General features: G+C 39.9%; 4 protein-coding genes across 4 annotated transcripts in view; 3 read left to right on the forward strand and 1 right to left on the reverse strand.

The window, feature by feature from the left end:
• Positions 1–15,203, reverse strand: part of fancm (FA complementation group M) — a 39,586-nt gene extending 24,383 nt beyond the window's left edge. The window contains exons 1-4 of the mRNA XM_063496742.1: positions 14,480–15,203; positions 14,223–14,395; positions 13,976–14,053; positions 13,731–13,889 (exon numbers count right to left, since the gene is read on the reverse strand). Of these exons, the coding sequence (XP_063352812.1) occupies positions 13,731–13,889; positions 13,976–14,053; positions 14,223–14,395; positions 14,480–15,164 (1,095 nt within the window). The 5' untranslated portion in view covers positions 15,165–15,203. The remainder of the gene's footprint in view (positions 1–13,730; positions 13,890–13,975; positions 14,054–14,222; positions 14,396–14,479) is intronic.
• soul3 (heme-binding protein soul3) lies at positions 425–11,321 on the forward strand. The gene is made up of 6 exons (XM_063497311.1): positions 425–663; positions 761–1,028; positions 7,281–7,375; positions 8,661–8,802; positions 8,916–9,099; positions 9,230–11,321. The coding sequence occupies exons 2-6, from the start codon at positions 788–790 to the stop codon at positions 9,399–9,401; spliced, it is 834 nt and encodes a 277-aa protein (XP_063353381.1). The 5' UTR covers positions 425–663; positions 761–787; the 3' UTR covers positions 9,402–11,321.
• A 265-nt stretch (positions 15,204–15,468) lies between the features above and the next one.
• iqcc (IQ motif containing C) lies at positions 15,469–17,546 on the forward strand. Its single transcript, XM_063498874.1, has 5 exons — positions 15,469–15,556; positions 15,737–15,880; positions 15,965–16,262; positions 16,699–16,820; positions 17,376–17,546. Exons 1-5 carry the CDS (start codon positions 15,515–15,517, stop codon positions 17,409–17,411), a joined length of 642 nt encoding a protein of 213 aa, XP_063354944.1. The 5' UTR covers positions 15,469–15,514; the 3' UTR covers positions 17,412–17,546.
• Positions 17,547–18,004: 458 nt separating this feature from the next.
• Positions 18,005–23,565, forward strand: dcdc2b (doublecortin domain containing 2B). Its single transcript, XM_063499818.1, has 14 exons — positions 18,005–18,858; positions 18,974–19,025; positions 20,369–20,439; positions 20,984–21,115; positions 21,223–21,357; positions 21,532–21,571; positions 21,738–21,803; positions 21,924–22,092; positions 22,178–22,287; positions 22,441–22,509; positions 22,726–22,797; positions 22,892–22,936; positions 23,048–23,119; positions 23,247–23,565. The coding sequence occupies exons 1-14, from the start codon at positions 18,563–18,565 to the stop codon at positions 23,319–23,321; spliced, it is 1,404 nt and encodes a 467-aa protein (XP_063355888.1). The 5' UTR covers positions 18,005–18,562; the 3' UTR covers positions 23,322–23,565.
• The last annotated feature ends 49 nt before the right edge of the window (positions 23,566–23,614 follow it).

Genomic DNA, 23,614 nt, shown 5'->3' on the forward strand with positions numbered 1-23,614 from the left:
ACATGCTGTCACCATGTTCTTAGGGGACTACAAGATAAATTATAGAAAGAACTATGTAATTAAGCAAGAAAACAATTTTAGAATGAACTGAAAATGGTGGGAAAAAATTGCTTGCAGCTTATTTGACAAGCAAACAACAAATACATAGCGTAATTGCATAGCTACGCCACATAGAGACTCCAAGGTTAATTATTTAATTAGTAAATAATAGCTACAAACGGACTTGAAAATTACTATAAAAACGCTGTTCAAGGGTCTAAAAGCATTTTTTTTAATGCTGCCATTAGATAAACCTTTCTAGGTAAACTGCTGGGTGAGATATGTAAGGGTAGGGGTCTTGGTGGGTGTGAGGAGAGGAGTTTGGGGTTGTGGGAGCCCACAGATCACGTGGTTTTACGGCCCGCCCTCATCTCTATAAACGTAGCGCTGACCTCCGGCGACGACAAGGGAAGCGTCACGCTGCTCCGCACGAGCGAAAGAGACGTTTACTTTTTTGTTTTTAGCGGCTCCAAAGTGCTCCCGGTGAAAGAAAATGCGTCGTTTAAGTCGTATATAAGTCAGCTATGCAAACATGGCTATGTGCATCGGGTGAAGCTTAGCAGCGCCTGGTTTGTCGACCGTAAAGTAAAGGTTGTCCTAATCTGGACAAGCAAAAACACCGCGGTGCGTAGAAGGAAGACTAGCGCTTGAACAAATCGTTTCGGAAGATTTTTAAGCATTTATTCTTTTGCCCATTAATTTGAGACAGTTTTCTCATTAGGTACTAGAAAATTTTACAAAGAAAAAAATGGACCGAGGTGGCTGCCAGATGAGTGGCGGTGGTCCTAGTAGTGGAGACGGTAGCGGCCCCGACCGACACGGGATGATCACACTGGAGGACCTGGAGTCTTTCTCGGAGGACCAGCTCTCAGACTCTGGCAACGGGAGTCTCGAAGAAGGCGAGACCATGGAGGAAGACGAAAATCCAGACCGCCTGCTACATTACTGGCAGGAGGTAGCGAGGGGACACCAAGTGGAAGTTTCTCAAGGTAAAAATATACATATATATCTATATCTATATACAGAAATGATGTTGGGGGAATTGTTAAAAACAAAAAAAGGTACATGCCAACGTAGCTGACATACACCTTGGCTTTTAGCCTCGTAGTTTTTGTGGCCTACTTTTCCTGTTTCGTTTATAAACTTTAATGTGAGGGATAGAAAGAGGGGGAAACAAGTCAAAACAACAACTAAAGGGATGTTTAATTTTGGCACTCAATTTTTTTTGAAGGATCCACGTACATTGACCTAGATTCCAGTTATGGACATAGACAAACCTGTTCCAGCCAGAACATTTCTTAATTTCAGACAAGCATGTGTTTAGTTCGTAAAAACAAAAACAAAAAAAACCTTGTAAAATTTGTAAATTATTTTAAAAATGTGAACGTAATAAATGCATGCTAAAAGTAAAAACACTTGCGGGCAGAGGGGTTGTAATTAAACGGGAAAAACAATAGGACGCACACAGAGTTGTGGTTCCTACAGTTTGCCCATGGGGCCTCCAGGATCCCTAGTAAGAGATTTAGTGTATAGGGCTTAAAATCTGTTGTTTTAATGGCTACTACTTTTTATGTATGAATATTTGCAGATTTATGCCTTTGGCCCGCTTGAGTAAATAGTCCATCTGTCACAATAGTAAAGCCACACTTAACTCTTACACAGGGGGCACAGTATAGTGAGTTATTGGATTCACATCAAATAAATGGTGTGTAAGGCTCAGCTATTGCTACAAAATCATGGACCATGTATGGCACACATAAAACAGTCCAGCATATACATGTGTCTGCTTACAACTCAAAATATTCATAATATTGGTTTGCAACATTATAGACACTGTGATATTATGATAGAGGTATTAGGTCAGGGCAACAAATCTAATACTTATGTAGTAATAGCCTGTTTGATCTAGTAGTAAATATAGTAATATTAGAGTTTGTCTTAAGATTAATAGACATGCTTTGGCTTCCTTTTTTTGTTGGTCATCAAACAAAAACAAATTGTGTGGTTGATGGCAGATGACGGGCTGTTTTGTTTTGATGGGGAATACAAAGTGTACTCTCGCAAATTAGACAGACACATTTGCCACTCACACTGTTAGATGTGCCTAACAGGGTTTTATATATAATATTTGCTTGATTCAGCACTATATCCCTGATAGAGGAATAACTCGGTAAGGTTAGAGAAGTATAAAAACAAAGAATCATAACATGTGCTTGACTGTATTTGTGATTTCACAATGGACCTTTTTTTTAACCTCACAATAACCACATGTGTGATATGTCTGACATAGAATTCATGAAATAAAGCTAACAGATTTGCACTTTGTTAACCCACAATGATCAACTCTGTTTACAGTCACTAGTATTTCCTTAACAATGTTTTGTTCCCTTGTGCCCTGTTCAGCCACAGGCTGTGATAGGTGCATTTTTTACTTCTGCATTGGTACACCTGCGTTGCTTTATCAACACAAATAAAATTTCAGTCGTACCTGGACCTGATAGAAAAAAACGTCTTTTTTTTCCTGAAATTTGGAAAGGAGAGAACACCGAAAACCAATTGTTAAAAGGTGATACACTCACATAACCAGCTATATATGTACAACGATTTTTGAAATCATACAAAACAATGTAGGTGTAGGACTCTTATTTCCTTGTTCATTTACTCACTCAGTTAGATGAGCAGAAGGATGAGAGATGAACTAAGCAGTGTGCTCTATATTCACAACCACAACATAGTTGTTGGTCCATATGGAAATGTGTTGTTATGTGTGCATGATGTATTTACAAAGCGTTTATAATGTAATCAGGGTTGCTCAAGAATGCCATGTTCATGGTTTTAGGTTTTAAGCAACAACTGAGATGCTGAGTCTGATTTGAATGTGCTATTAAACTGTTCCTCACATAGCATGTCCGGCACAAAACACACACAAACACACATGCCTCATACAGTCTTTAGATGTAATTTTAAGTTGCAAAATTGCTTTGTGATTAACTTAAAAGTATTAACCACTGAGAATATTAATTTTGACACCAAATTGGCAAAAGAGGGTTGGTTTATTTTAGTCACTGATTCAATCAGGTCCTCTCGATTCTATTAGCATTCCATTATTTTATTTGGAAAACCATTGGATTGCCTGTTTTTTCCTGGCTCAGAATGCAGGATGACTAAGTAAGTTAAAATGGTTTGTCCACGTACAGTAAAGGCAACAAGTCTGTGGAACTTTAGTTGACAGAAATCCATGAATTTTCCTGTTTGTGCCTTGACCACTTTTTAATCAAATGCAATTAATATTGAATATACAAAACCCTAATTAATAACAGCGTAAAAAGAATTTGGCAGCGGCACAAATGAAGAACAATCACAAGGATTTCATGAGTTTCAAAACCTTGTATGCAGATAAATTAAAAATTAATTCTGGCAGTGGTCCCATTGCCAAAATCTTTAGCCATGACTACAGTCTTCATCATTATCCTTTGGATCTGGTTAAAACATAAAAAGGTAAGATTACATTTGGTTGTGGGTTTTTTGCAGGCGTGCTCAGAATTGCTCTATGCAAAAAAAAAAAAAAAACACAACCAAATGTAATCTTACCTTTTTCAGTTCATTCTGCTTTGCTGATTACTAACAAATGTTGCAAACTTGTAGTTTTCTAAGTTTGATTTTAGCATGTGAATTCAGACGTTGTGCTCAGCAGGAGCCGACAACAAAAACAGTAGTCTTGTACTCAGGAGTTTTTCAAGTCACTGGTGATCGCAGATCTTGGAGACAGAGACCTGAACAATAAGCCTATTGAGATAAGTTAAACTTCAGCATTTTAATTCCTGCTCAACAGCAATAAAACTGTATTTTCAAAACACACTTCAGATATGTAACCCTGCCCTATGGGGCACTAAACCAAATCACAGGCTCTTATTAGTTCATCCTCTGTATGTCAGGATACATGGATTCTTTTAGGCTGAATACATTTTACATGTAACCTCTTGTCTATACTTCAGTATATGTGTAACTCAAATTATTTAACAAAAGTAATTGTTTTTATTAAATATTATGTGGTGGCAAGGAGCTTAGGAAAACTATATTTTATAACAATTCAAAGAATTGAATTCTCTACTATCACCTTTAGATACCCAATCATTTAGTTTCTAACCATCTGCTATTTGTCTCTTTGGCTGCCTTTAGGGAATCCAGTAACAGACTGGCACATCCTCCTCCCTCTGTTCCCTGACCGCAGCACTAATTGAGGACAAAATCACTTGCTGGGCCTTTCTGACTCAGAGGGGATTAAATACCTTGCCTATGCTGGTACTGAGGTTGTGGCCTCACTGTAGTACTAAGGAGACAAGCCTAGGCCACAGTAAACTGCTTTGCTCTAATTGGGACTGAGACCAGTGCTGCTGTTTTAAAATAGTAATAATTTGACCAGTAACCAGATTATTAAAATGCCCGATGCTGATAACAGACCAGATGTTTTTGATATTTCAGGGGGGTTGTTGTTGTTCACTTACCTTCCAGTCAGTTACACACGAGTTCAGTGACAGAGATTTATGAAGATATGACATCAAAAGCAATGCGCCATAATGGAAAAACCTTGGCCAATGGCACCATTTAATGACTTCTTATTTTCCAGTAGGCCAATGTTCAGCTGGTGAATGAACACATCCCTGATCAATATATTGTAACTGGTATCCATAGCAACCAGTTTCTTTAGAGGTTTTGTTTTGTTTTTTTAATCGACTCTTTCAGTATACCCTGCTGGCACTACAGGAAAGTCCTTTAGACTGTAATTTTCATGCTGGAGACAAAGATGATAATTTCTAGTGATTGACTCACTGAAGAGTAAAATGAGGTCAAGAGAGCAGATATAGCCAGCTGTGATGGAGGGATGAAGAGTTTCTAGCATGTAAACAAGATGAATGTTCATGCCACTTTGAGCTCACTCAACACCCACTGCATGGTGTGTTTAACTTTACATCAGTGACTATCCAACGAACCAAGCTGATCGCTGACATGCCATAGTGTCGCTTAAGATTGACAGTATCACAAAAATTTAAATGAAATTTAAGAAAAACAAAACAAATTCAGTAGTTATGTCTGTTTTTCTTCCAAGCTTATCTAATATGACAATGAAGGATTTGGCACATGCAGTGGTCTTACTAGGTTTGTACTAAAGCTGTTGTAACTTCTGTTACAACAACTTTAGTAGTCAGTATTAACTTCAAAAACTAACTACTAACTTCAGTTGCTGAAACTATTTTTATGCAGTGTTTTTGGTTTCTCTGTGATCTTTAGTAAAGCCAAAAATGCGTCCAAAGAATAGACAAGGTATTTTTATTTGGCGCAAGCTGCTTGAGTTGCCCAGTCCACTCAGGGTTTCAGTTTTCCTCCATGAGGTTTCCATGTCACAGACTGGACAAGGGTCCAGCAACACATACAGTACACAATAGGGGGACATATTAACAGAATTTAAAACCAAAATAACTAAAACAACAATGACATGGGCACAATTACATCGATTAGAGGTTCTTGTCGGCTTTGATTCATTTTTGATTAACTGCTCAGGCCTGCTTCCAGCCAAACATCCTCATTTGAGTCCAGCCTGATGCTTTATAACAAATGTTTGAGTGATGAAATAGTTTTGATTAACAAGTTACAATTTGTTATGTATGTACAACTGGCAACTACAAGGGGAGTGAAACGGAGGTTAGTGGAACAGGAGGCACACTGAAAGTGGGACGTGACTACAGCTCTGTATTGATTAGAAAGCTCAGGTACAAAAACAAGCATTTGTGTTGACTGTTCTGCGTCAACACTGAGAAGCTTTGGAAGTCCTGCCATTGAAACTGATGAGTTTGCTTGATTGTGCAAGCAGTACATGCCTGCACGTGTGTTGGTGAGGGTGGGGGCGAGGCTGTCGTAGATAAAATTTTATAAATTAAAACATTTTATTGTTCATTCTGGGTCCCTGCTCCTAAATCTGGTTAACTATTTAATGAGGAAACTGCAAAACGACAAACAAAAAAATGTCAAAAAAAAAAATATATATATACATACATATGTTGAAAAATGGCATATTTACTTTGATTATAATCTGGTGACTGACTACCAAAGAAGTTTTGTTCCCTTTTGTTCCCTCAGTAATGTTTGTAAATAATAAACCTGTCTGTACAGTTGCTGTTTTGGCTGCAGCACAAAGTTCGTTTTTGGGTTTTTTTTTTAAAATGCACTTTGCCACTTCATTTTGCATAACTAGTGAAAAACAAGGATTTCATAAGCTACAAAAACTTTTATTGGCAATTAATTAGAAATTTAGTGGCGCTAATGCCAAAACCTTTTTGCCAGGACTGCACAGCGTAACGTTTCATGAGATCCTACTAAATATTTAGACACTCTTTGTCTGTTACGCGCATCAGTCTGCTTTCTCTGTTGCCAAGTAATTGATCCCCTAAATAACACACATCTCTCTGACCTTGTTGCCCTCATGATATTGAGTGATAAAATGTGATTGAATTGGATTCACCTTAAGTGCCTGGTGTTTGATTGTTCATTTCTGTAGTGATGTTAAGTTTGAGGATAAGTAGCCCTTTGGTAGTTGTAATCAGCGGAGTTTACACTAGTCTTTTTTTTTTTCTTTTTTTTTTGCAATTAATTTTCTGTTTGTTTAATAAATTAACTAAATGAAATGAATGAGCATAAAATACTGCAACGTGCCAAGGCATCTCTAGTGCTGTAAAAGAGCAGGTGAATAAGGTTTCAAAACCATTGGCCAGTGCTGTAGTCTCTCTCAGTTAATACCAGTCTATACCTGGCCTTGGGCAGCTTTAGTCAATGTTCCCTTCCATCAGCTCTAATAAACATTACTCTCTTCAACATCCTGGCACAATGCTCTTCCCAGCTGGCAGCGCTTTCTCCCTCAAACTAACAACACTGCCAGCCAACAGATTACTGGAACTGAGGACATTTCGCACAGATAAGAGGGCACACTGCACATTTGTATACAATGCAAGAGATAATATGTACTATTTGGACATCATAGTAAGGAGTTTCATGACTATACACATTTGTATTAATGCATTTTAATTTCCTTAACATGGAAGACCGAATAGGGTATCAAGAAAAAGCCTGTTACTGAATTCCCAGTACACAGGCTCAGTTGGGTGTATCTAACTGCCACGAACATGCTACAAACTATTTTATAGACATGTTTTCTTGTGTGTAACGTGTTATGTTTGTCTGTTTGACAGATATGGCAGAACCCATTCAACAGCTAAGCACCAATAACCAAGGACGCAGTCACAGAGAGCAGGTCCCGTTTACCCTCCTTGGACGCAAAGAGAAGGTATCACTGACTTTTACTACTTTGTCAAGGGAAATGGATATAATCACCATCTTCCTATACATTTTAATGTTCTGCATAAATAACAAAAGAGAGCAGCTGCCAAATAGGTCACCCAGTTTAAAGGACTGGAACATATCTGCACTGAGAAATAGACTTGAATATTTATACCCTCCAAGTATTTGAAGGGTCCATCAAAAAGTTAAGTATACTCTACATAAGAACAAAGACTGTAAACTACTTAATACAGTGGAACCATGTTTTTGTCAATAAACCTAAATATGATTAAGCTCATAGCAAGTTTATGTAAATAGAATTATATATTTAAGTCTGACATTATTATTATTATTATTACACCTGAATTACAATTCCCCCCCCCCCCAAATTGTACTACAACACATGTAGGATTTGTACAAATAAATCCTACATGTAAATGAGTCTTCTCTACAGATATCCAATAAAAAACAAAAACACAAATGTCAATCTACAGTCACGTACATGTTTTCTCTATGTGTGGCTCAGCTCTTTATTTCTGTCAAAGTGATCGTGTCACCCAATACAATAAGCTGTTTAAAGTCCTCTGTGGACTGTATAAATAAAATGGGCTAATTGGTTTAACTTGAGTTAATTAGTTCATTAAAACTTGGCCGGAGACTCCAGTTAAACAAAGGGCAGTCACGGCACGCTATTCTTAGAGCAGTTCTGGGCACCTTGTAAATCACAGGTTGACAGCAAACTACAAACATTTTGCTAACATCCAGAGTCCAGTTTCCTTCCTGAATCCTGGCATAAAATATGCTGTCATTTTAAGTTGATTTTAGATTTACAGATCGCACAACCGTAAGTGAAGAAAAATAAGATTGTTGTACCTGCTTAAGAAAGGTTTCCTATGCATTTAAGAACAAGTGTAAAAAAAAAAAAACCAAGTGAATAGAACTGAGGAAGTTTTGTAGTAAATAAGAGGTTAATTTTATTTGGAAAGCTTAGTGAAGACTCAATTAAAGAAGAAACAAAACCTGAGTGCATAATTTGCCTTTGTAAAACCTGTAACCTTATTTAAAAAAATGAAAAAAAAAATGTGGGTAAAACAAATAATTTTGATCTGAAGTATTTAGTATTCACAAGACGTGCTACTTTTATGTACGCTTAGAAGGCCAAACACTGTACTTGGTTTCTTGAAATATGCAGATCTGCAGACATTCGTGTCCACAGCAGTCAAAACCTTTTCTCCGTCTACGAGAGTATTCCTAGGATGTTTATGTTTTTGTCTCTGCATTTTCTTTGTCAGTGTGGTGAGATCCTGTATGAGAAACGCCACTATGAAAAGGGTCACTGGGCTTGTATAACAATGCGTGAGGAGACGTATGAACAGAGTATTTGCTATGGCTTTATGAGGATAATGAGATACATCTGCCAACAAAACTCCTTAGGTGAGTCCGGAAGCAAGAAACTGTTTCACGCATACGATTAGTGGCTGGCAAGCTGATTTAAGCTATTCCTTATATCAGCCTGACAGTGATACTTTGCTTTTTTCTACATGTAGGTGACTATCTGGGCATGACGCTGCCTATTGTAACAGTGGTGCGCACAAATGAGAATCATTCTGTAATGTCCCCTGATGTCACTGTGGCTTACTACCTTCCCACTGAGCACCAGGCCCAGCCCCCCCAACCTCACGACAGCGACATTGTCATTGAAATCTGGCCTGCCACTGTTGTATATACGAGGTTAGTAGCTTAAAAAAATATTTTCTAAATGAGCTCCATCCTCTTGTTTATACTGAGTTCAGTGAGTGAATATTAAGGTTAGAATTTGTGCTTGGTTTTATACTTATGAATCGCTCCTTCCCTCTTTCAGGGCCTTTAGCGGTCCCACCAATGAAGTGACCATCATAAACCAGATAAGCACCTTGGCCGAGCTGCTGGAGTCTCCAGGAGTGTGTGTCAACGACTCATTCATCGTGGCCGGCTACACCAACCCTGCTCACAGCAACCGTCAGAATGAAATCTGGTTTTTAGAGCGGCGCTGAGGGAGAGCAGGATTACGTGGCATCCTACCTGTGACCCTTAACCCTCATAAAGACTCCCTTAACACTGCCCCAGCTTAGCTACAGCCTCAGGTGCAACATCGTCGTCAGTCACCACCACTACTACCTGAAATGACCACCAGCCTAGCAACACTCCAGAACTGTCTGGTTTCATCTTCAAATGACAACAAGCTCAACCTTTACTCTAACCTCAGTCAGTTTTCCTTTCTGTTCATTTTAGTTAGATCATTTGGCACACAAGAACTGAACTTGACCACTGCCATAGTCTTGTGAACACTACTCAGATGATAGGGTGAAGCGTAGCATTCATATCCTGCTTAAAGATGGCTAACAACCTTTTCCTTAGCACACTGCCCACTAAGTGGTGTCAGAAACATGCAACAGCCTGCTCATCTGCAGAGGACTCAGGCTTCCTGGTGGACATGCAGCCTTATTGTGCTCCCTTCTTGTTTGTTGCGCAGCCACAATGTCTTGTTATGGAATGACGCTGTGATTCTCTTGCTTATTGAGGCATTTCCAGCTCTGCCACAGTTGATCCACTGTTACTTTACCTCTGGATTACATACTTCATTACAGGTTATAGGTCTGTGATAACAGTCACACTGCATATTCTGTTTCAGCAAAAAGTGCAATATTTATTAGATAACCATAACAACATGGCAGTACCTGGGCCACTAACCTAACCCAATCTAGGTGCGTTCAGTTGATGAAAGTTTAGGAGGGGATTCTGCAGCATCCATCTTGACCTGAACTAGTGGCTTTAACCATAAATAAGCTCGACACAAACGGTGACATTAATTTAGAAAACAAGCACTTTTGAACGTAACTTTTTCATGTGTGTTTGCACTTGAATGTATATCTACAGGACAAGGGGTGACACGCAGATCACTTCTACAAACCAAATGCTGAAACACTCACTGATATATATTTTTTTTTAATATTCGCTGAATGACAATCATACAGTACTTATAGATTATACACATCCTTTTCTCTTAAGAAAATAATGCAGTGTAACGCATTCCTCGTGTTTCAGGTCTTGTACACACAAGTATTTACCCAAGTACCTCTTTTTTGTGCTTTTAAAAAAAACGCTACTTGTTAGTATTAGTCATCATTCACTAAGGATTGCAGATACTACTGCTGCTGAGTAGAGACGATGCAAACTTTTTAAGAGATACACAACAGAGAATATAACTGTGATAAAAATAGAAGGTGAAATTCTGATTCAGTTAAACTCATCTTCTATCAAAAGAGGAGTCTATAAAGAGATGGATGGTTTTCTTCATTATATTTTAATATAAAATCATTAAACAAATTAATTAAGAACTCCAGCTAACCCTGCAGTTTACAATAACAGGGGTTTTTCCTCTTCTGGAAATAAGAGAATCTCTCTTCCAGTGAGATAAACCTGGTAAAGAATTAGCCAAATTATCACAGTGTGAGGATTTTTACCAGATCATTTGTAGCTTTTTTCTTTATTTTTTTTATGTAGGAAAATACAAGGTAAAAATGATCATTATGTGAAACGGAGAGCATTACAATTAAGAAAGTTGGTATTGGGTTGGGGAGGTTGCCCAGTCTTAATCTCAAGAAGAACCAGTTAACATCAGTGCATCCAAATCCAAAGACTTTATTCTGCATTAAATGATTGTAGCGTTGATATGATACTCTGTGACATCCGTAGGGTGTAAACTCTTGCAAAGCCATGTTACGTGTAGGTCGGTATTCCCTCTGAGAGCCTAGTTATATAGCAACTGCAAGTGTCTGGATTTAATTTGTTTTTGCTTTTTTTTTTTTTTTTCTAGTGTTCTACAGAAGTGTTATGTAATGTGAAAATTAAAGTGCACCAACATCAGCTACTGTAGTTTTCTTTGTTTAATAAAAATGTGCTTGTCTCCTGTCTTTTCAAATCTACTCTGGTGAAGTTTTTACAAGGTTGACATACACGGAGCTTGAGCTCTGCGCAGCTCTTGGCATATTCATGAAGAATTTAGTTTTATTAAATAACGCCCAGTCTTATGAGTCAGATGAACTGATGATAAAGCTCCAGATTTACTACGTAAACTGTTTGGATACAAAGTAGCCGCAGACAGAATTATTCTACTCCTTGCCAAGTACAGTCTAAATAAACAGTCTGAGAAAGGGCAAAAGTCAGATCACTTCATATGCTACCAATTAACCACACCGCACACACACGCACATTATGAATTACAGATACAACAAATGAGAGGTTTGATAATTACAATAATATAAAAAAAAGGTAGCCAGCAGGCCAGCAGAGACAAGACATGAGGAATAGATTGTGTTATCTGTTGGTGTGCCAAGAAAAACCGAAGGCTGCAAAGCAAATAGCTTCCAGGACCCATTATACTTCATTTTACCTAAAGGGAACTATTCTCTCTTTTTTGTGGTGTCAAGTATATTAAATAAAAGGTGTCACACCCTGCTTAGGTCTGAAATGTAGGACATAATCCATTTCAAAACGTGTTGAGTTACTGGAGCAAAGTAATTACACGCTCCAAAAATAAGGACACAGGCAGTATGCAGTAGAATATCATAGTGCTGCTCATGGGACAATACAGCACTCTGTGTAATGCCTAAAAGAAATAAAGCCAGCTGATTGGAATTGCATGAAGGCTTAAAGAGTTTTAAGTTTGCAGATGAGACCGAGTAATAATACTGTAATAGATAGTTTTAGTCATAAATATAACCTCATTTAGGTTAATTCATTCTTGTTGGGCAAATTGTTCTTTAATGCATACCTAAAACTTAAATAAACTACATCAGCTCCCATAACAACAACCATAAAAGGTGTAAGCTTTAAGCCAAATATCTTCTGAGCTCAGTGGCCTTTACATGTGCCGTCATTAAATCCGCACTTAATCGAACCACAAGAGAAACGTGACTCTAGTCGATATATGGGCAAGCACTGGCCTTTCTAATATCTGAGCCAAAAACCGGAGGAAAAAACAGAAAAAGCACCTGTATGCATGACTGCTTCATTTTTCTGATTTGTTTAACAGTTACTAAATTGTGCCTGCATGACTGCAGTAATGAATACAAAATAACCCAATGTTTTGGCAGTGGAAAATGGATTTCAGCAGGTTACAAACATCCTCCAGTCAGAGAGTAATATGAAGAGAAAGAAAAAAACTAAAAGACAAAAAAAAAGAACTCTGCCCTGATAACAATAAAGAGAGAATTAGAAGGAAAAGACTAAAAAGGAAGAAAGTGCAACACAGTAAAGAAAAAAATACAGTGGGTCTAAAATTTCAAATGCAGGTGTCACATTCCTGTTGTCCAGCCAGCTGAGACAAATGAAGTGGAGCTGCACACTTAAAGCACAGAAGACACAAACAGTGAACTAACCCATGATGAGGAGAGAGCAGGTAGGGTCCGTTAATAATCCCGAACCAATCAGTCTACCAGCACTAAAAGCTAGACCACTGAGTGTAACAGGATGTGGCTTTCAGGACAAATCAATCAATTTAATATGAACTGAGCCAGAAAGAACCTCACAGGAAGGAGAAAGAGGTGAAGCTGAAAAAGGTTTTACAGCTGAGGAGTTCTGTGTTTTTTTTTTAATAACAGAAGGAAGCCAAAAATGACCACAAGGTGGCAGTAAAGCACCAAAGAAAAAATCTTAGCTGCTCTACAGAATAATGAAAGAAAGCACAGGCAGACAAAAAGCAAAGAAAGAGTTTGTATAAAACTAACTTAGAAAAATTTACAATAAAGTCATGGACTGGATTCTTTCAAACACTGTGCATACAGAAACACACCATTGACACTTCATCATTTACCTATCACATCACATAATCACATCACATAGAAACAGCAATGGCCTTCCTCCGGATGATATTGTATCTGCCACTCCGTAAAAGCTGCTCCAAAACAGCTTGAAAAACACAATAAAGAGCCTAAGGTATTGAACCTAGCATCCAAACATCCTTGGGACATACCAGAATAAACCCCATCTGTGCAACAACCCACCAACCCAAACAATCCAACACCTATGTCCTATGTCCTCATGCCAGACACCACCACATAACACACCCTGCCTAAAATCCATGAATGCACTCCATGTTTTGACAGCAGAAAACAACCATACATAATATTTGGCATATTTTTTTAAATGTATCCCTGGTCAGTGCATGTTGGTTGTGGAAACAATAAGCAGCTTATGTGTTTTGCACAAAATAAAAGAACTGACATTTTTTATTCCTTGTAGAAGAACATTTTCAAAAAGTATAAACACTGTCCTGATCAGAGCAGAGATGAAAAACATGACAAATCACTTGCTGCCCCTACCTGCAGGTAGCGTGCCTGGTAAGCTGAAAGGGCCTCACCCAGAGGAACCACAACTTTCTCCACATTGCGCTGGTGGGAGTGAGCCCGGATGTCAGGACTGTCTTCTGAACGTAGCTCGATATGGGAGATGAGCAAATTGGAGATCACAGATTGCACCGACTGGAAGGATGAAGTGAGGCAGATTGCAGATTAAAATCTACTCACTTTTAGGTCACAGCGCAGAAAAAAAAGTGCATCTTTCTCACCTTTGTATCTCCTCCTGGGGTTGCGCTAAGAGCCAGTATGCGGAACTGCAAAGTCTGGCTGCCGAGCAGTTTGATGACCTAATGAAGAAGACCAAGCATTAGACATCATCTCCACTAAATCTGGACAGTTTACATAACTTTTACTGCAAAAAACCCAAAACTAAGCATTAAGATTTAGTTCTTTATCTGTCACACTTATACAACTTCATGATGTCAAGCTTTGATTATTTCTCCAAAGTGTGTGTACCTGGCAGTAAGCATGGTTGCCCAGCGCTTTGTGTGCTTCATCGATCACCACGCACTTGACCTGCTGGGCCGGGCAGGTGTCTCTGGACAGATCATTAACCATGACCTGAGGCGTGAGGAAGAAGACCCGCTTGGACCTCCAAACCTCTTGTCTCTGCTTTGCTGCTGTGCTACCTATGAAGCGGTAGATGCAGAATTTGAAAAGGGGGAAGATGGGTTTTGTGCATCAGATTTTATGTGATTTTTTTTTTTTTTTACCTGTCAGCTCAGCCATGTGTGCTTGTGGGATCCCCATCACTTTATAACAGGCCTCAATCTGTTGGGCCACTAGAGGCTTGGTGGGAGCCATGAAAACAATCTTGCCTGATGGATACCAGCGATAGAAATTGTACATAACCACAGAAGCTATAAAGGTCTTTCCCAGACCAGTGGGAAGACATACCAGAGTGTTCTGAAAGAGGGCAGCCTCTGATATCTTCAGCTGGTACTCCCTGATAGGATAGTTGGTCGGGTAGATCCATACCTTAGCTGAGGAACTGTCAAAGCCAGGGAAGTCAGGATATGTCTGCCCACCTGAGGGGGTTAGAGAGAACGTGGGCTCTTCTGTTCTGGCAGGGTTGTGGTGCTGGAAAAATTTAGCTTTATCAAGCTGTAGGCTTCTTTCAGCTTCATACACGGCGACCACCATCAGATCATCGTCTTCGTCTTCATACGCAGGCATGGAGTCCTCTGTCCCCACTGGGTTCGCTAATGTATATGCTGACCCCTGACCATTTTCAGACCAGAGGGGATGAGAAGGAAGGTGTGCTGTAGCTACCTGGGGACTGTTGCCTGGAGTTGCTCTGGGGCGCCCAGCAGCATTTTTGCCAACTTTGTTTTGGGAGACGGAGACACCCCAAGTCTGAAATAAAGTCTTCTGGTTTGAACCGCCACTCATTTTCATTACCGGCGGCGAAAAACTTTAAGGGAAAAACGCCATGTGACGAACAGCAACATTGCAAGAAGGTTGTCTAGAACACAAACACCCGGTCATTTCCGCCGACGTTTTCCAAAATAAATCACTTCACGTTGAGAAAAATAGTTTTACATAACTATTTATGGTTCATATATTTGTATACTATACAAAAACTTACACTTATGACCATATATGAAAGGTTAATCTGAAAATATGTAAATATGTTGTTATATCTTACAAGGGCAACCTTTTATTTTTTAGATTTGGCACAGGAAGTAAATAAAAGCTTTGAGTTACGCTCCCGCTCTCCGTAGCGGCATAGTCATGTTACCATAGCAATGGAGAGAAGCAAATGGGAGAAAAGAATCGTAAATTTACAGGTAATTTATCTGCTGTCAATACATGTTTATACGCAGAGTAATTTTTCAACAGTGTGTCTTTTTTGTGCTACGTTTGGCTTCCTAGCCACTCTTGCTTTCTCAGGAAAACAGGTGCTAACGTCTGCTATAGTTAGCATTCATATGATAGTGAGACTACAATTAATCCTTTCCTCGCTACAGGCATGTGCGCGTGGATATCTGGTGAGGAAAGAAGTCTGCAAAGCACGCGAAGACTTTGAAGACATCGTGAAGGAGATTGACGGGCGCCTGACGCATTTAAAGTGGACGGACACGCTCATCTCCATTCCCCAGTTCATAGACACGGTAAGTGGCATTTATGCGAATAAGAGTGATGTTTAATAACCCACATACAAAATGTTCTCATGCATTTGCTTTTTGCTTTTTCAGGGCAGCCTACGTGCAGCACCCAGCAGCCCTGCCACTAAGCCTCTAGATCCAGAGACAGATGTCAGTGCTACTCCCCAGATCCCTGCACCCTCACCAGAGAACAGAGATCATTACTGTGCCCTGCTAGAGAAAACAGAAGCAGAGAGAGATGATTCACAGACCTGTTTACCCAGCAGCAGCTCTATTAGAGGGGAAGGAGAGGGCCAAAGACAAAGCGGTGTGGTGGCGAGCACAGCAGGGTCGTCATCTGTCTGGAGCAGTGTTGAGTTAGATATGAACTATGCTCAGTCTCATAAAGGTATATTAAAGTTGCACACAAAGTGGAGCCATGTTGTGTGCGTGTGTAGAAGGTGTTTTAAAAAAATATTGCCTCTTGTTCAGTCTTTAAGAAATTTACAGTCACAATTTTCAAGATTCAAAGAAGATGCATTCACACAGTCCTTAATTTAGTTATAAGGGCTGGTAACTCCCAAAAGGATTAACAAATCCCTTTGGGATTCCTTCTGCCAAATCAAACATGTGTAGTTACCTGCTGTGGTGACCCCTTGTGAATAAAAGAGAAGCCTAATGTAGCTTTTGCCTCTAAAAATAGAATCACAGAAGCTTAAAAAGTAGAATGAAATCAGTGTTCATCTGCATAAATTACACAGTTTGTCTTGCCTCGAATGTGTTAATCCAAAACTGAATTTGGTGAAACCTTTTGAGCCGTTTCGAATTCACCATCCCTCCATCAGGTTCTCGTCAGTACTGCTTGACTCAGGAGGTGCCCCGTACCCCAGAGGCCCTGCGTTTCCATAGAAACACCCTGACCATGGAGCTGCTCTGGCTTCAGCAGGCCATTGACAGCAGGAAAAAGGTAAGGCGAAGAAAGAGAGAGATGTAGTGCTTCCCTACGTTTATTCAGCAGTGACAGTCTCCCGCTGTAATAAAATTGCTTCTGCTCCATAGTGGAATTTATTTACTGGTTCCCAAAATAAGTTCATCCAGCAGGTCTGAGAAGCAGCCTTCGTTCTAGAGCCTACATCCAACAATCAGATAACAAATGTTAATTTTGTAGTAAATGTCAACAGTGGCTTATTACAGACAGTCCAAACCCCCCAGCTACAAACATGCACGCTGGATGGTTCGGCCTATTTTCTCCCATGTATTAAGCATGTAAATCAGGTGGAAGCATGTTTAGCTGTCGGCACCCTTTACCCTCACACTGAGAGCTGATTTAAATCCTTTAATTTATCTTTAACACATTTCGTTGCTTCCGTGAGGTGCCCTTCAGCACCAGAGTGTGTAAATTTGCCAAGATGTGGAGCAACACTTTTTATAGATGTGTTGTCATGCACTGAGAATGCACTCATCCACACATGCAGAAGAACGTGTTACTTTTAGTGACTGTTTTCGTTCTTTTTTCCTACAGTACTTGTCGCTGAAGGATAAACTTAGCGCGTCCTGACAGCATCGTTACCGTGAACTGGACTTAAACATGTGGGAGTGATGCCTTCATGTACACAGGAACCTGCTGCACTGAGTACCTTTTTCGTGTTTGGCATAAGTTAATAAACCTGTATATTGTGTATTTTCATGTATATAAGAAAAATAAATGTTATTTTTCTACAACATTTTCTTTGTGGTGCTGTCTACTGCTTGGGCTTCACTTGGAGCATTAACTGTGCCAGTTTTAGATGGTTTACAATTGTGCATGGAGAAGTTTTGTTCACTAAAGTCCAGGTGAGCATGCTTCCCAGGAGCTCATATTTCTGAGCTATCACTATCACTCATCTCATTAGGAAATTATCCTTCAAATGTTCACAGCAATCTCCTATTAAACACCTGTTGTCCTCTGATATTTACGTCCTTATAGAGAACCCACGGAAAGAAAAATATTTATAAGTTAAAGCTGAACTTTTCCTCGTTACTCCCTTGAGAGATCTTCTGTTGTGCTTGCATATTTAATATTTTACGAAAAAGAGAATCACCTGGCTGTTGCACTTGCTCTCACTTTTATACTTGATGGATTTGGCCTTTTTTTTAATTTTATTTTGTTAACCTGCCTGTAGAGGTTATCTTATTGATTCAGCTTACAGCGCAGGAGACCCACCCGTTCTCCCCTCCTCTTGCCTGTCTCTTTTGTTGTGGTTTCTGCCGATGGTTTGGCCCACAAAGCCAGTCATTGCTGGCCACGCTGCTATGGCAACCAGGAAATACTCACCGCCATCAGTGGAGTAGTGTCCGTGTGAGAGTGTTTGAATGTGAAGGGGATAGAGAGGAGCAGAACGTGGTGAGGGGGAGTCCAGACAGACCACCACCACAACGACAGCAGAGACTGATCTTCACCTTTGGCTTTTCTGCAGTGTTCCCTCTTAATCCTTCACCGAGCATGTGAGTGACTGAACATTGTTTGGCACTTTGGAGTGGTAGCTGGATCATTTGTTTGTGTTAATGTGTGACTTTTGGAAATGTGTGAACCCAAAGAATGTGGTGTGTATGAAAAGGTTCAGTAAATGCAATTATTAGGTGCAATGAATGAGAATACACGCATGGTGAGAATTATGTGATGTCTCTGTGTGTGTGTTTGTGTAACTCAAAAACACATTTTAAATATATATGCACTCAGAGATGGCTGCCAGCTCTGCAGCTGCATCTCTGCTGCCTCCAGTGAAGAGCGTGGTGGTGTATAGGAATGGAGACCCCTTCTACAGTGGACGCAGGTTTGTGGTCAACCAGCGACAGGTGGTCACCATGGAGGCCTTTCTGAATGAAGTGACCCAGAGCATCGGCGCCCCTCTTGCCGTCAGGACTCTGTACACCCCCAGGCAGGGCCACCGAGTCACAGACCTGCAGGATCTACGGACAGGAGCCCAGTATGTTGCTGCTGGCTTTGAGAGATTCAAGAAACTCGAGTGAGTACAACAAAATGAAGTTATTTATACTTAGAGGAAGGTCCTTGATGTCTGGAAAACAGATCAAGTATTGTGTTAGGCTTTTCTTTGTTATATCTCTCGTCTTTATGCACAGTTACCTGAACGTGAGAACAAAAAAGCAACCCACTGCTCGTGAAGAAACCCAGGTAGGCTTTCATTTCATTTCAATCCTTTTAAGGAATCTGTGACTGATTAATCCTAGCCTAACCAAGAGGAATGCACCACCAGGCTACAGTCATATCAAGCTGATCATTTCAACTCCTTCCAAGTCAAATTTAAAAAGAGTGCAGGATTTTTTGTTTATTGACGCAACCTTATTCGCCTTTAAAAGTGACGACCCATTCTTATGAGCAAGCATTAGCTGTGCATGTCCCCTATTATCCTCCTATTGAAGTCACAGGCTGTTAGGTAGATTAGTGGATATAATGGGCTAATGACTGCACTGTCCATCAAACACTCAGTCACTCAGAACTTGCAGGGTACTCTCATGTGACAGCTTCATTAATTTCAGCGGGATATTGCAACGTCAAACGATTTCATCAAGAAAATGATCCTTTCTCTTTGGCTGAACTCAACCTTTTCAGTAAAATGAAAGGCAGGCCGTGCACAGTGACGAGGATGCTAGGATTAGGCATAATGAAGCTCCCTTAGCATTCACACTAAATTGATTTCAAAGCCACATACACTTTAGAGCCACTCACGACAAGTACTTGTTTTATATTCTGACCTGCTGGCAGGACTGACCTCTTAGTGTTTCTGATGTAGAGCGATCTATTAGTCTTACGTTTATGAACAAAAAACATACATGAGTATAGAATAAGCGTGCATAGATTCTATTTTGGATAAGTGTTTTTTTTTTAGGTGGGGCCTTTGGCTTTAAAGTCTTACATGCCTTTATTGTGGTTGCTGTGGAGATATACAAGAAGTGTGTCCGTATGTTGAGTGTTTGTGTTTGAAGTTTTTATGCTTCCACACAGTGTAATCAGGGCTGTGTACATGTTCAGGCAGGCCCAATACTCAAATTCTGAGCCCTCCTTCTGGACTCAGACACATTGTAAATAATTAAACGTCTGCCACTTTAAAGAAGGAAGAAAAAAAAAAAAAACAATGACGAGGAGATTATCAGAGCCCACTGATTTAGCTCAGCTAGAGGCAGACATGGATATTGGCTCCAGATTTCATTACTATGCGACGACATGGGTGAGGGCCCTCAGATAAGACACAGCGTGTCTAAATGCACCATCCAAGGAGTCTTGGAGTGACGTCAGTTTCCATGGCTGCAGCACTTGAGCTGACATGAGCTGAATGGTTAGCCAGTGATTACACTTTTCGGATAATGATTTTCTTGGCGATACTCATGCAGTGGAATTTATGTGCAGGACAGGAATAATGTAAATCTGTTAAGGGAATTTTGAAACTTGATAAAAAAATTGACAGCATTTGATGTTCTGCAGTGGCAAGCATCTGATTTTATGTTGGTCCCCTCTAGGTCAAAGCAATCCAGAGGCCGAATGTGTCAGCTAAATGGAGGAAGTATATACCTGTGCCTTGCATTATACAGTGAGTTGGACGAACTGCTTATCGGAGGCATATATACATAGTATCAGAAATGTATTTATTTATTTTTTTACATTCAGTTTGCTGGCAGTACCATTGCTTTCATTTTGGATTAAATTATCTCTGCAGCTACTGGATGAGAGGAAATTTTGACCTTAAGATCTCCAGAGAATAAACTGCTACTACTGGCTTCCCCTGATGTTTCCTTTAGCAACACTTTTGGGGAGTTTGAAGAAATCAAAAACACCCTAATCTTTGCCCTGAAACTTTGTGCAGATATCCACATTTCCCAGACTTATACCAAAATCAATTTCACATTAAAGTAATGCAACTGTAGGAAGATTTAAAGTATCGTTGCTGTGGCTAATTAAACTATCATTCATTATTCCTTAATTGCTAAATAATTGTTCCGAATCTTTGATTTAAGGGAACCACTGGGGAACTATCTTTTCACAACCAACTTAGACCAGTAGTAACAATTACCAGTTCTTAACTCTTTCATCACATATCTGCATACAAGAATTAAGATGTTTCTTGTTATGTTCAGCGTTTTTCGAAATGGAGACCTCCTGTGTCCACCGTTCCGATTCATCATTCCTCGGAGCATGCAGCAGGACCTGGATCAGATCTTGAGTCTAATCACAGAGAAGGTCAGCCTAAGGACCGGTGCGGTGCGCAGGTCAGTGACACCATTACACAGAAGGTCAAAAACATTCCCAACAGCTCTGTGAAATACAAACAGAAAGATCTAGTAAAGTAAATATCGAACCCCTGTACGTTTTTTAGGTTGTGTTCTCTAGAAGGAGTGGCCGTGTCCTCAGCTGGGGAGCTGGAGACTGGCCGCTGCTATGTTGCCGTGGGAACTGAGAGGTTCAAGAAACTCCCATATGTGGAGCTATTAGTCTCCAAAACTACAGAGAGGTACAATCATGGAAGTTCCTCTGTAAAAAAACCAAAAAAAAACAAAACCCGTGCTTGTGTCAATCTGTGCTAACACATGAATAATAATCAGACAACTGGAAACAAGAAGAGAACAATATCCCACACACATTCCTCTCTCCCATTTTTTAATAACTATGTTTCTTCATTTTGTAGATATTACCCTGGGAAGAGAAGGATGTTAAGGAGAGCTGAGGTAATCCTCCTCCTCTCTCTCTGAATTCAGTTACTCACTTTATTTTCATATCTTAAAATACAGTTTTAGGATCATTATTTTCCAGCCTACATGTCAGGTCTGATTGGCAGCTGTCAGAAGAAAACATTAACAGGCTATGAACATCTTCTGTTTTTTTTTCCATTAGAACAGGAAAGCAGGAAGCGGGCCTGAAGACCAATGCAGTGACTCAGCTCTCCTTGACTCCCCAGAGGTAAAACAAACAAACAAGTCTCCACTGACTTGTATTCACACTATTTGATGCTATATTATGAGTATTTATATAATTTGGTGTGTGTTATGTAACATATTCAATGTGACCCATGAATTTCAGTTAGACGGTCGGAGGGTGAAGTCAACAGGAGATGAAGCTGCAGCCCCACAAGCCTCCCAGCAAAGGAGCAGGAGAGAGGGAGCAGATGAGACCTCTGCGTTTTTTGCCAGGCCGGTCAAGATCCGGAAGAACCGAATGCAAACGAGACCACCGCTCAGCAATGGATCTGGTGAGGATTTCATGAAATCCAATCAGTCTTAAGGAGTATCTCCACTTTTTGGTGGTAAAAAACTTTTGATATCTACCCATGACAGGCCAGCCCAGTGTATTTAAAAGTTCAGCACAGAAAAGGAGAGAAGAGGTACGAGGGGCAGAGGAAGTGCAGGAGGATGAAAATACAGCTACAGAGCTTCCTGTTGATCAGGTTAGCTTCAGGCACCTCTGCGTCATTTCAGACTCATAACTGAATAGAAGATAATTAAATGCTAAAATATGACTGAGGTGGGCGCGTTTGTCTGCCCTTAATATTATAGAAGTGAGATTAAATCTAAATTTTAATCATATTTCCTTTCCAAAGAGAGCTGCAGAAATAGTGGAGGAGGAAGAATTAACCAACCCAGACGATCCTCTGCAGAACAAACAGATGGTAGGCATTTTTTATGCCATATCTAACATGTTTTGTTAGATATGAGAAATAACACTCATCACTCACTCATGTACAAGCAAAACCAAAAATACCACTGAATAATAGTTGTCCTGCATGCATGTGGAGTAATTATTAATTCACTGTCACAAGGACAGTACATGCATGCTGCACATTTTGAACAAAAGCATTAAAAAAACACTATTTATTCCTCTCAAGAGACAAGCACAAATTATCAAGAGTGAGCAGCACGACGACGAGGAGCACCCACACAAGTACAGTGGAAAGCAGGTACGGTTCGTGTGGGTGGGTTGTTTACATTTAATCGTAATTCACGTGTTCGCATTAAAAGGGTTAACCATTTTTGTTCTTGCGCCGTTAAAAGGCATTACTATCTGAAGAGGAGCAGGAGTCCAAAGCTGAAATACTGGTACACACACACACACCCACACACGCACCCACGAGTAGCTAATTAATCAACTGAACAAATACAGAACTTCAGCACGTGGAGGCAAAATCTTTGTGACTTTCATTTCAAAAGGAGCTGAAGCAGACGTCTTCAAAGTCAAGGCCTTCATCGTCTAGCAGCCACGCAGAGCACAGAAAAGAAAAGGCAAGTTTACCAACCTCACACCCTACAACACCATCACGTTTTACTGGCATCAATATAAACAAGGCAGTAAACTCGTCTTGCTGATAGCTTTTGCCTTTACACTGATTTAGTGTTGTTGCTGTGACAGGAAATCCTGCAGGATGCGCCGTCGGTTGCAACAGAACAAAACCACCATCATCAGGAGGAGGTCGCGGCATCCTAACAGTTTCACACCGCATGAACGTTTGATTAAATTAGTAGTACTTTAACTGTGGTAATGAGCCAAATAACAACATTAATGTATGTTGTTTTATTTTAGAAAATGTAAGCGTGAGAAGTGCAAGCAGAACAAACACTACAACAGGTGGATACACTATCAGAAGCTCTATAAGCTTCAGCTCAAACTGATTGAAGTTTATTGTATCGTACACCCGTTTATGAGATTCTGTCCATTCAGTTTTACAGGCATGATTCTTATGCTGATACTGTGTAGATGTTCAATGCTGCAATATATTC

The sequence above is a fragment of the Pelmatolapia mariae genome, linkage group LG16_19 (assembly GCF_036321145.2).
Source record: "Pelmatolapia mariae isolate MD_Pm_ZW linkage group LG16_19, Pm_UMD_F_2, whole genome shotgun sequence".
Lineage (NCBI taxonomy): Eukaryota > Metazoa > Chordata > Actinopteri > Cichliformes > Cichlidae > Pelmatolapia > Pelmatolapia mariae.

Coding starts and splice junctions, on each gene's coding strand:
- soul3 (XM_063497311.1), top strand. CDS start 788: ATGGACCGAGGTGGCTGCCAGATGAGTGGCGGTGGTCCTAGTAGTGGA. Junction 1,029..7,280: donor CCAAGTGGAAGTTTCTCAAG/GTAAAAATATAC, acceptor TCTGTTTGACAG/ATATGGCAGAACCCATTCAA. Junction 9,100..9,229: donor GCCACTGTTGTATATACGAG/GTTAGTAGCTTA, acceptor TCCCTCTTTCAG/GGCCTTTAGCGGTCCCACCA.
- iqcc (XM_063498874.1), top strand. CDS start 15,515: ATGGAGAGAAGCAAATGGGAGAAAAGAATCGTAAATTTACAG. Junction 15,881..15,964: donor TTCCCCAGTTCATAGACACG/GTAAGTGGCATT, acceptor TTGCTTTTTCAG/GGCAGCCTACGTGCAGCACC. Junction 16,821..17,375: donor CCATTGACAGCAGGAAAAAG/GTAAGGCGAAGA, acceptor TTTTTCCTACAG/TACTTGTCGCTGAAGGATAA.
- dcdc2b (XM_063499818.1), top strand. CDS start 18,563: ATGCACTCAGAGATGGCTGCCAGCTCTGCAGCTGCATCTCTGCTGCCT. Junction 19,026..20,368: donor CTGCTCGTGAAGAAACCCAG/GTAGGCTTTCAT, acceptor GGTCCCCTCTAG/GTCAAAGCAATCCAGAGGCC. Junction 21,572..21,737: donor GGATGTTAAGGAGAGCTGAG/GTAATCCTCCTC, acceptor TTTTTCCATTAG/AACAGGAAAGCAGGAAGCGG.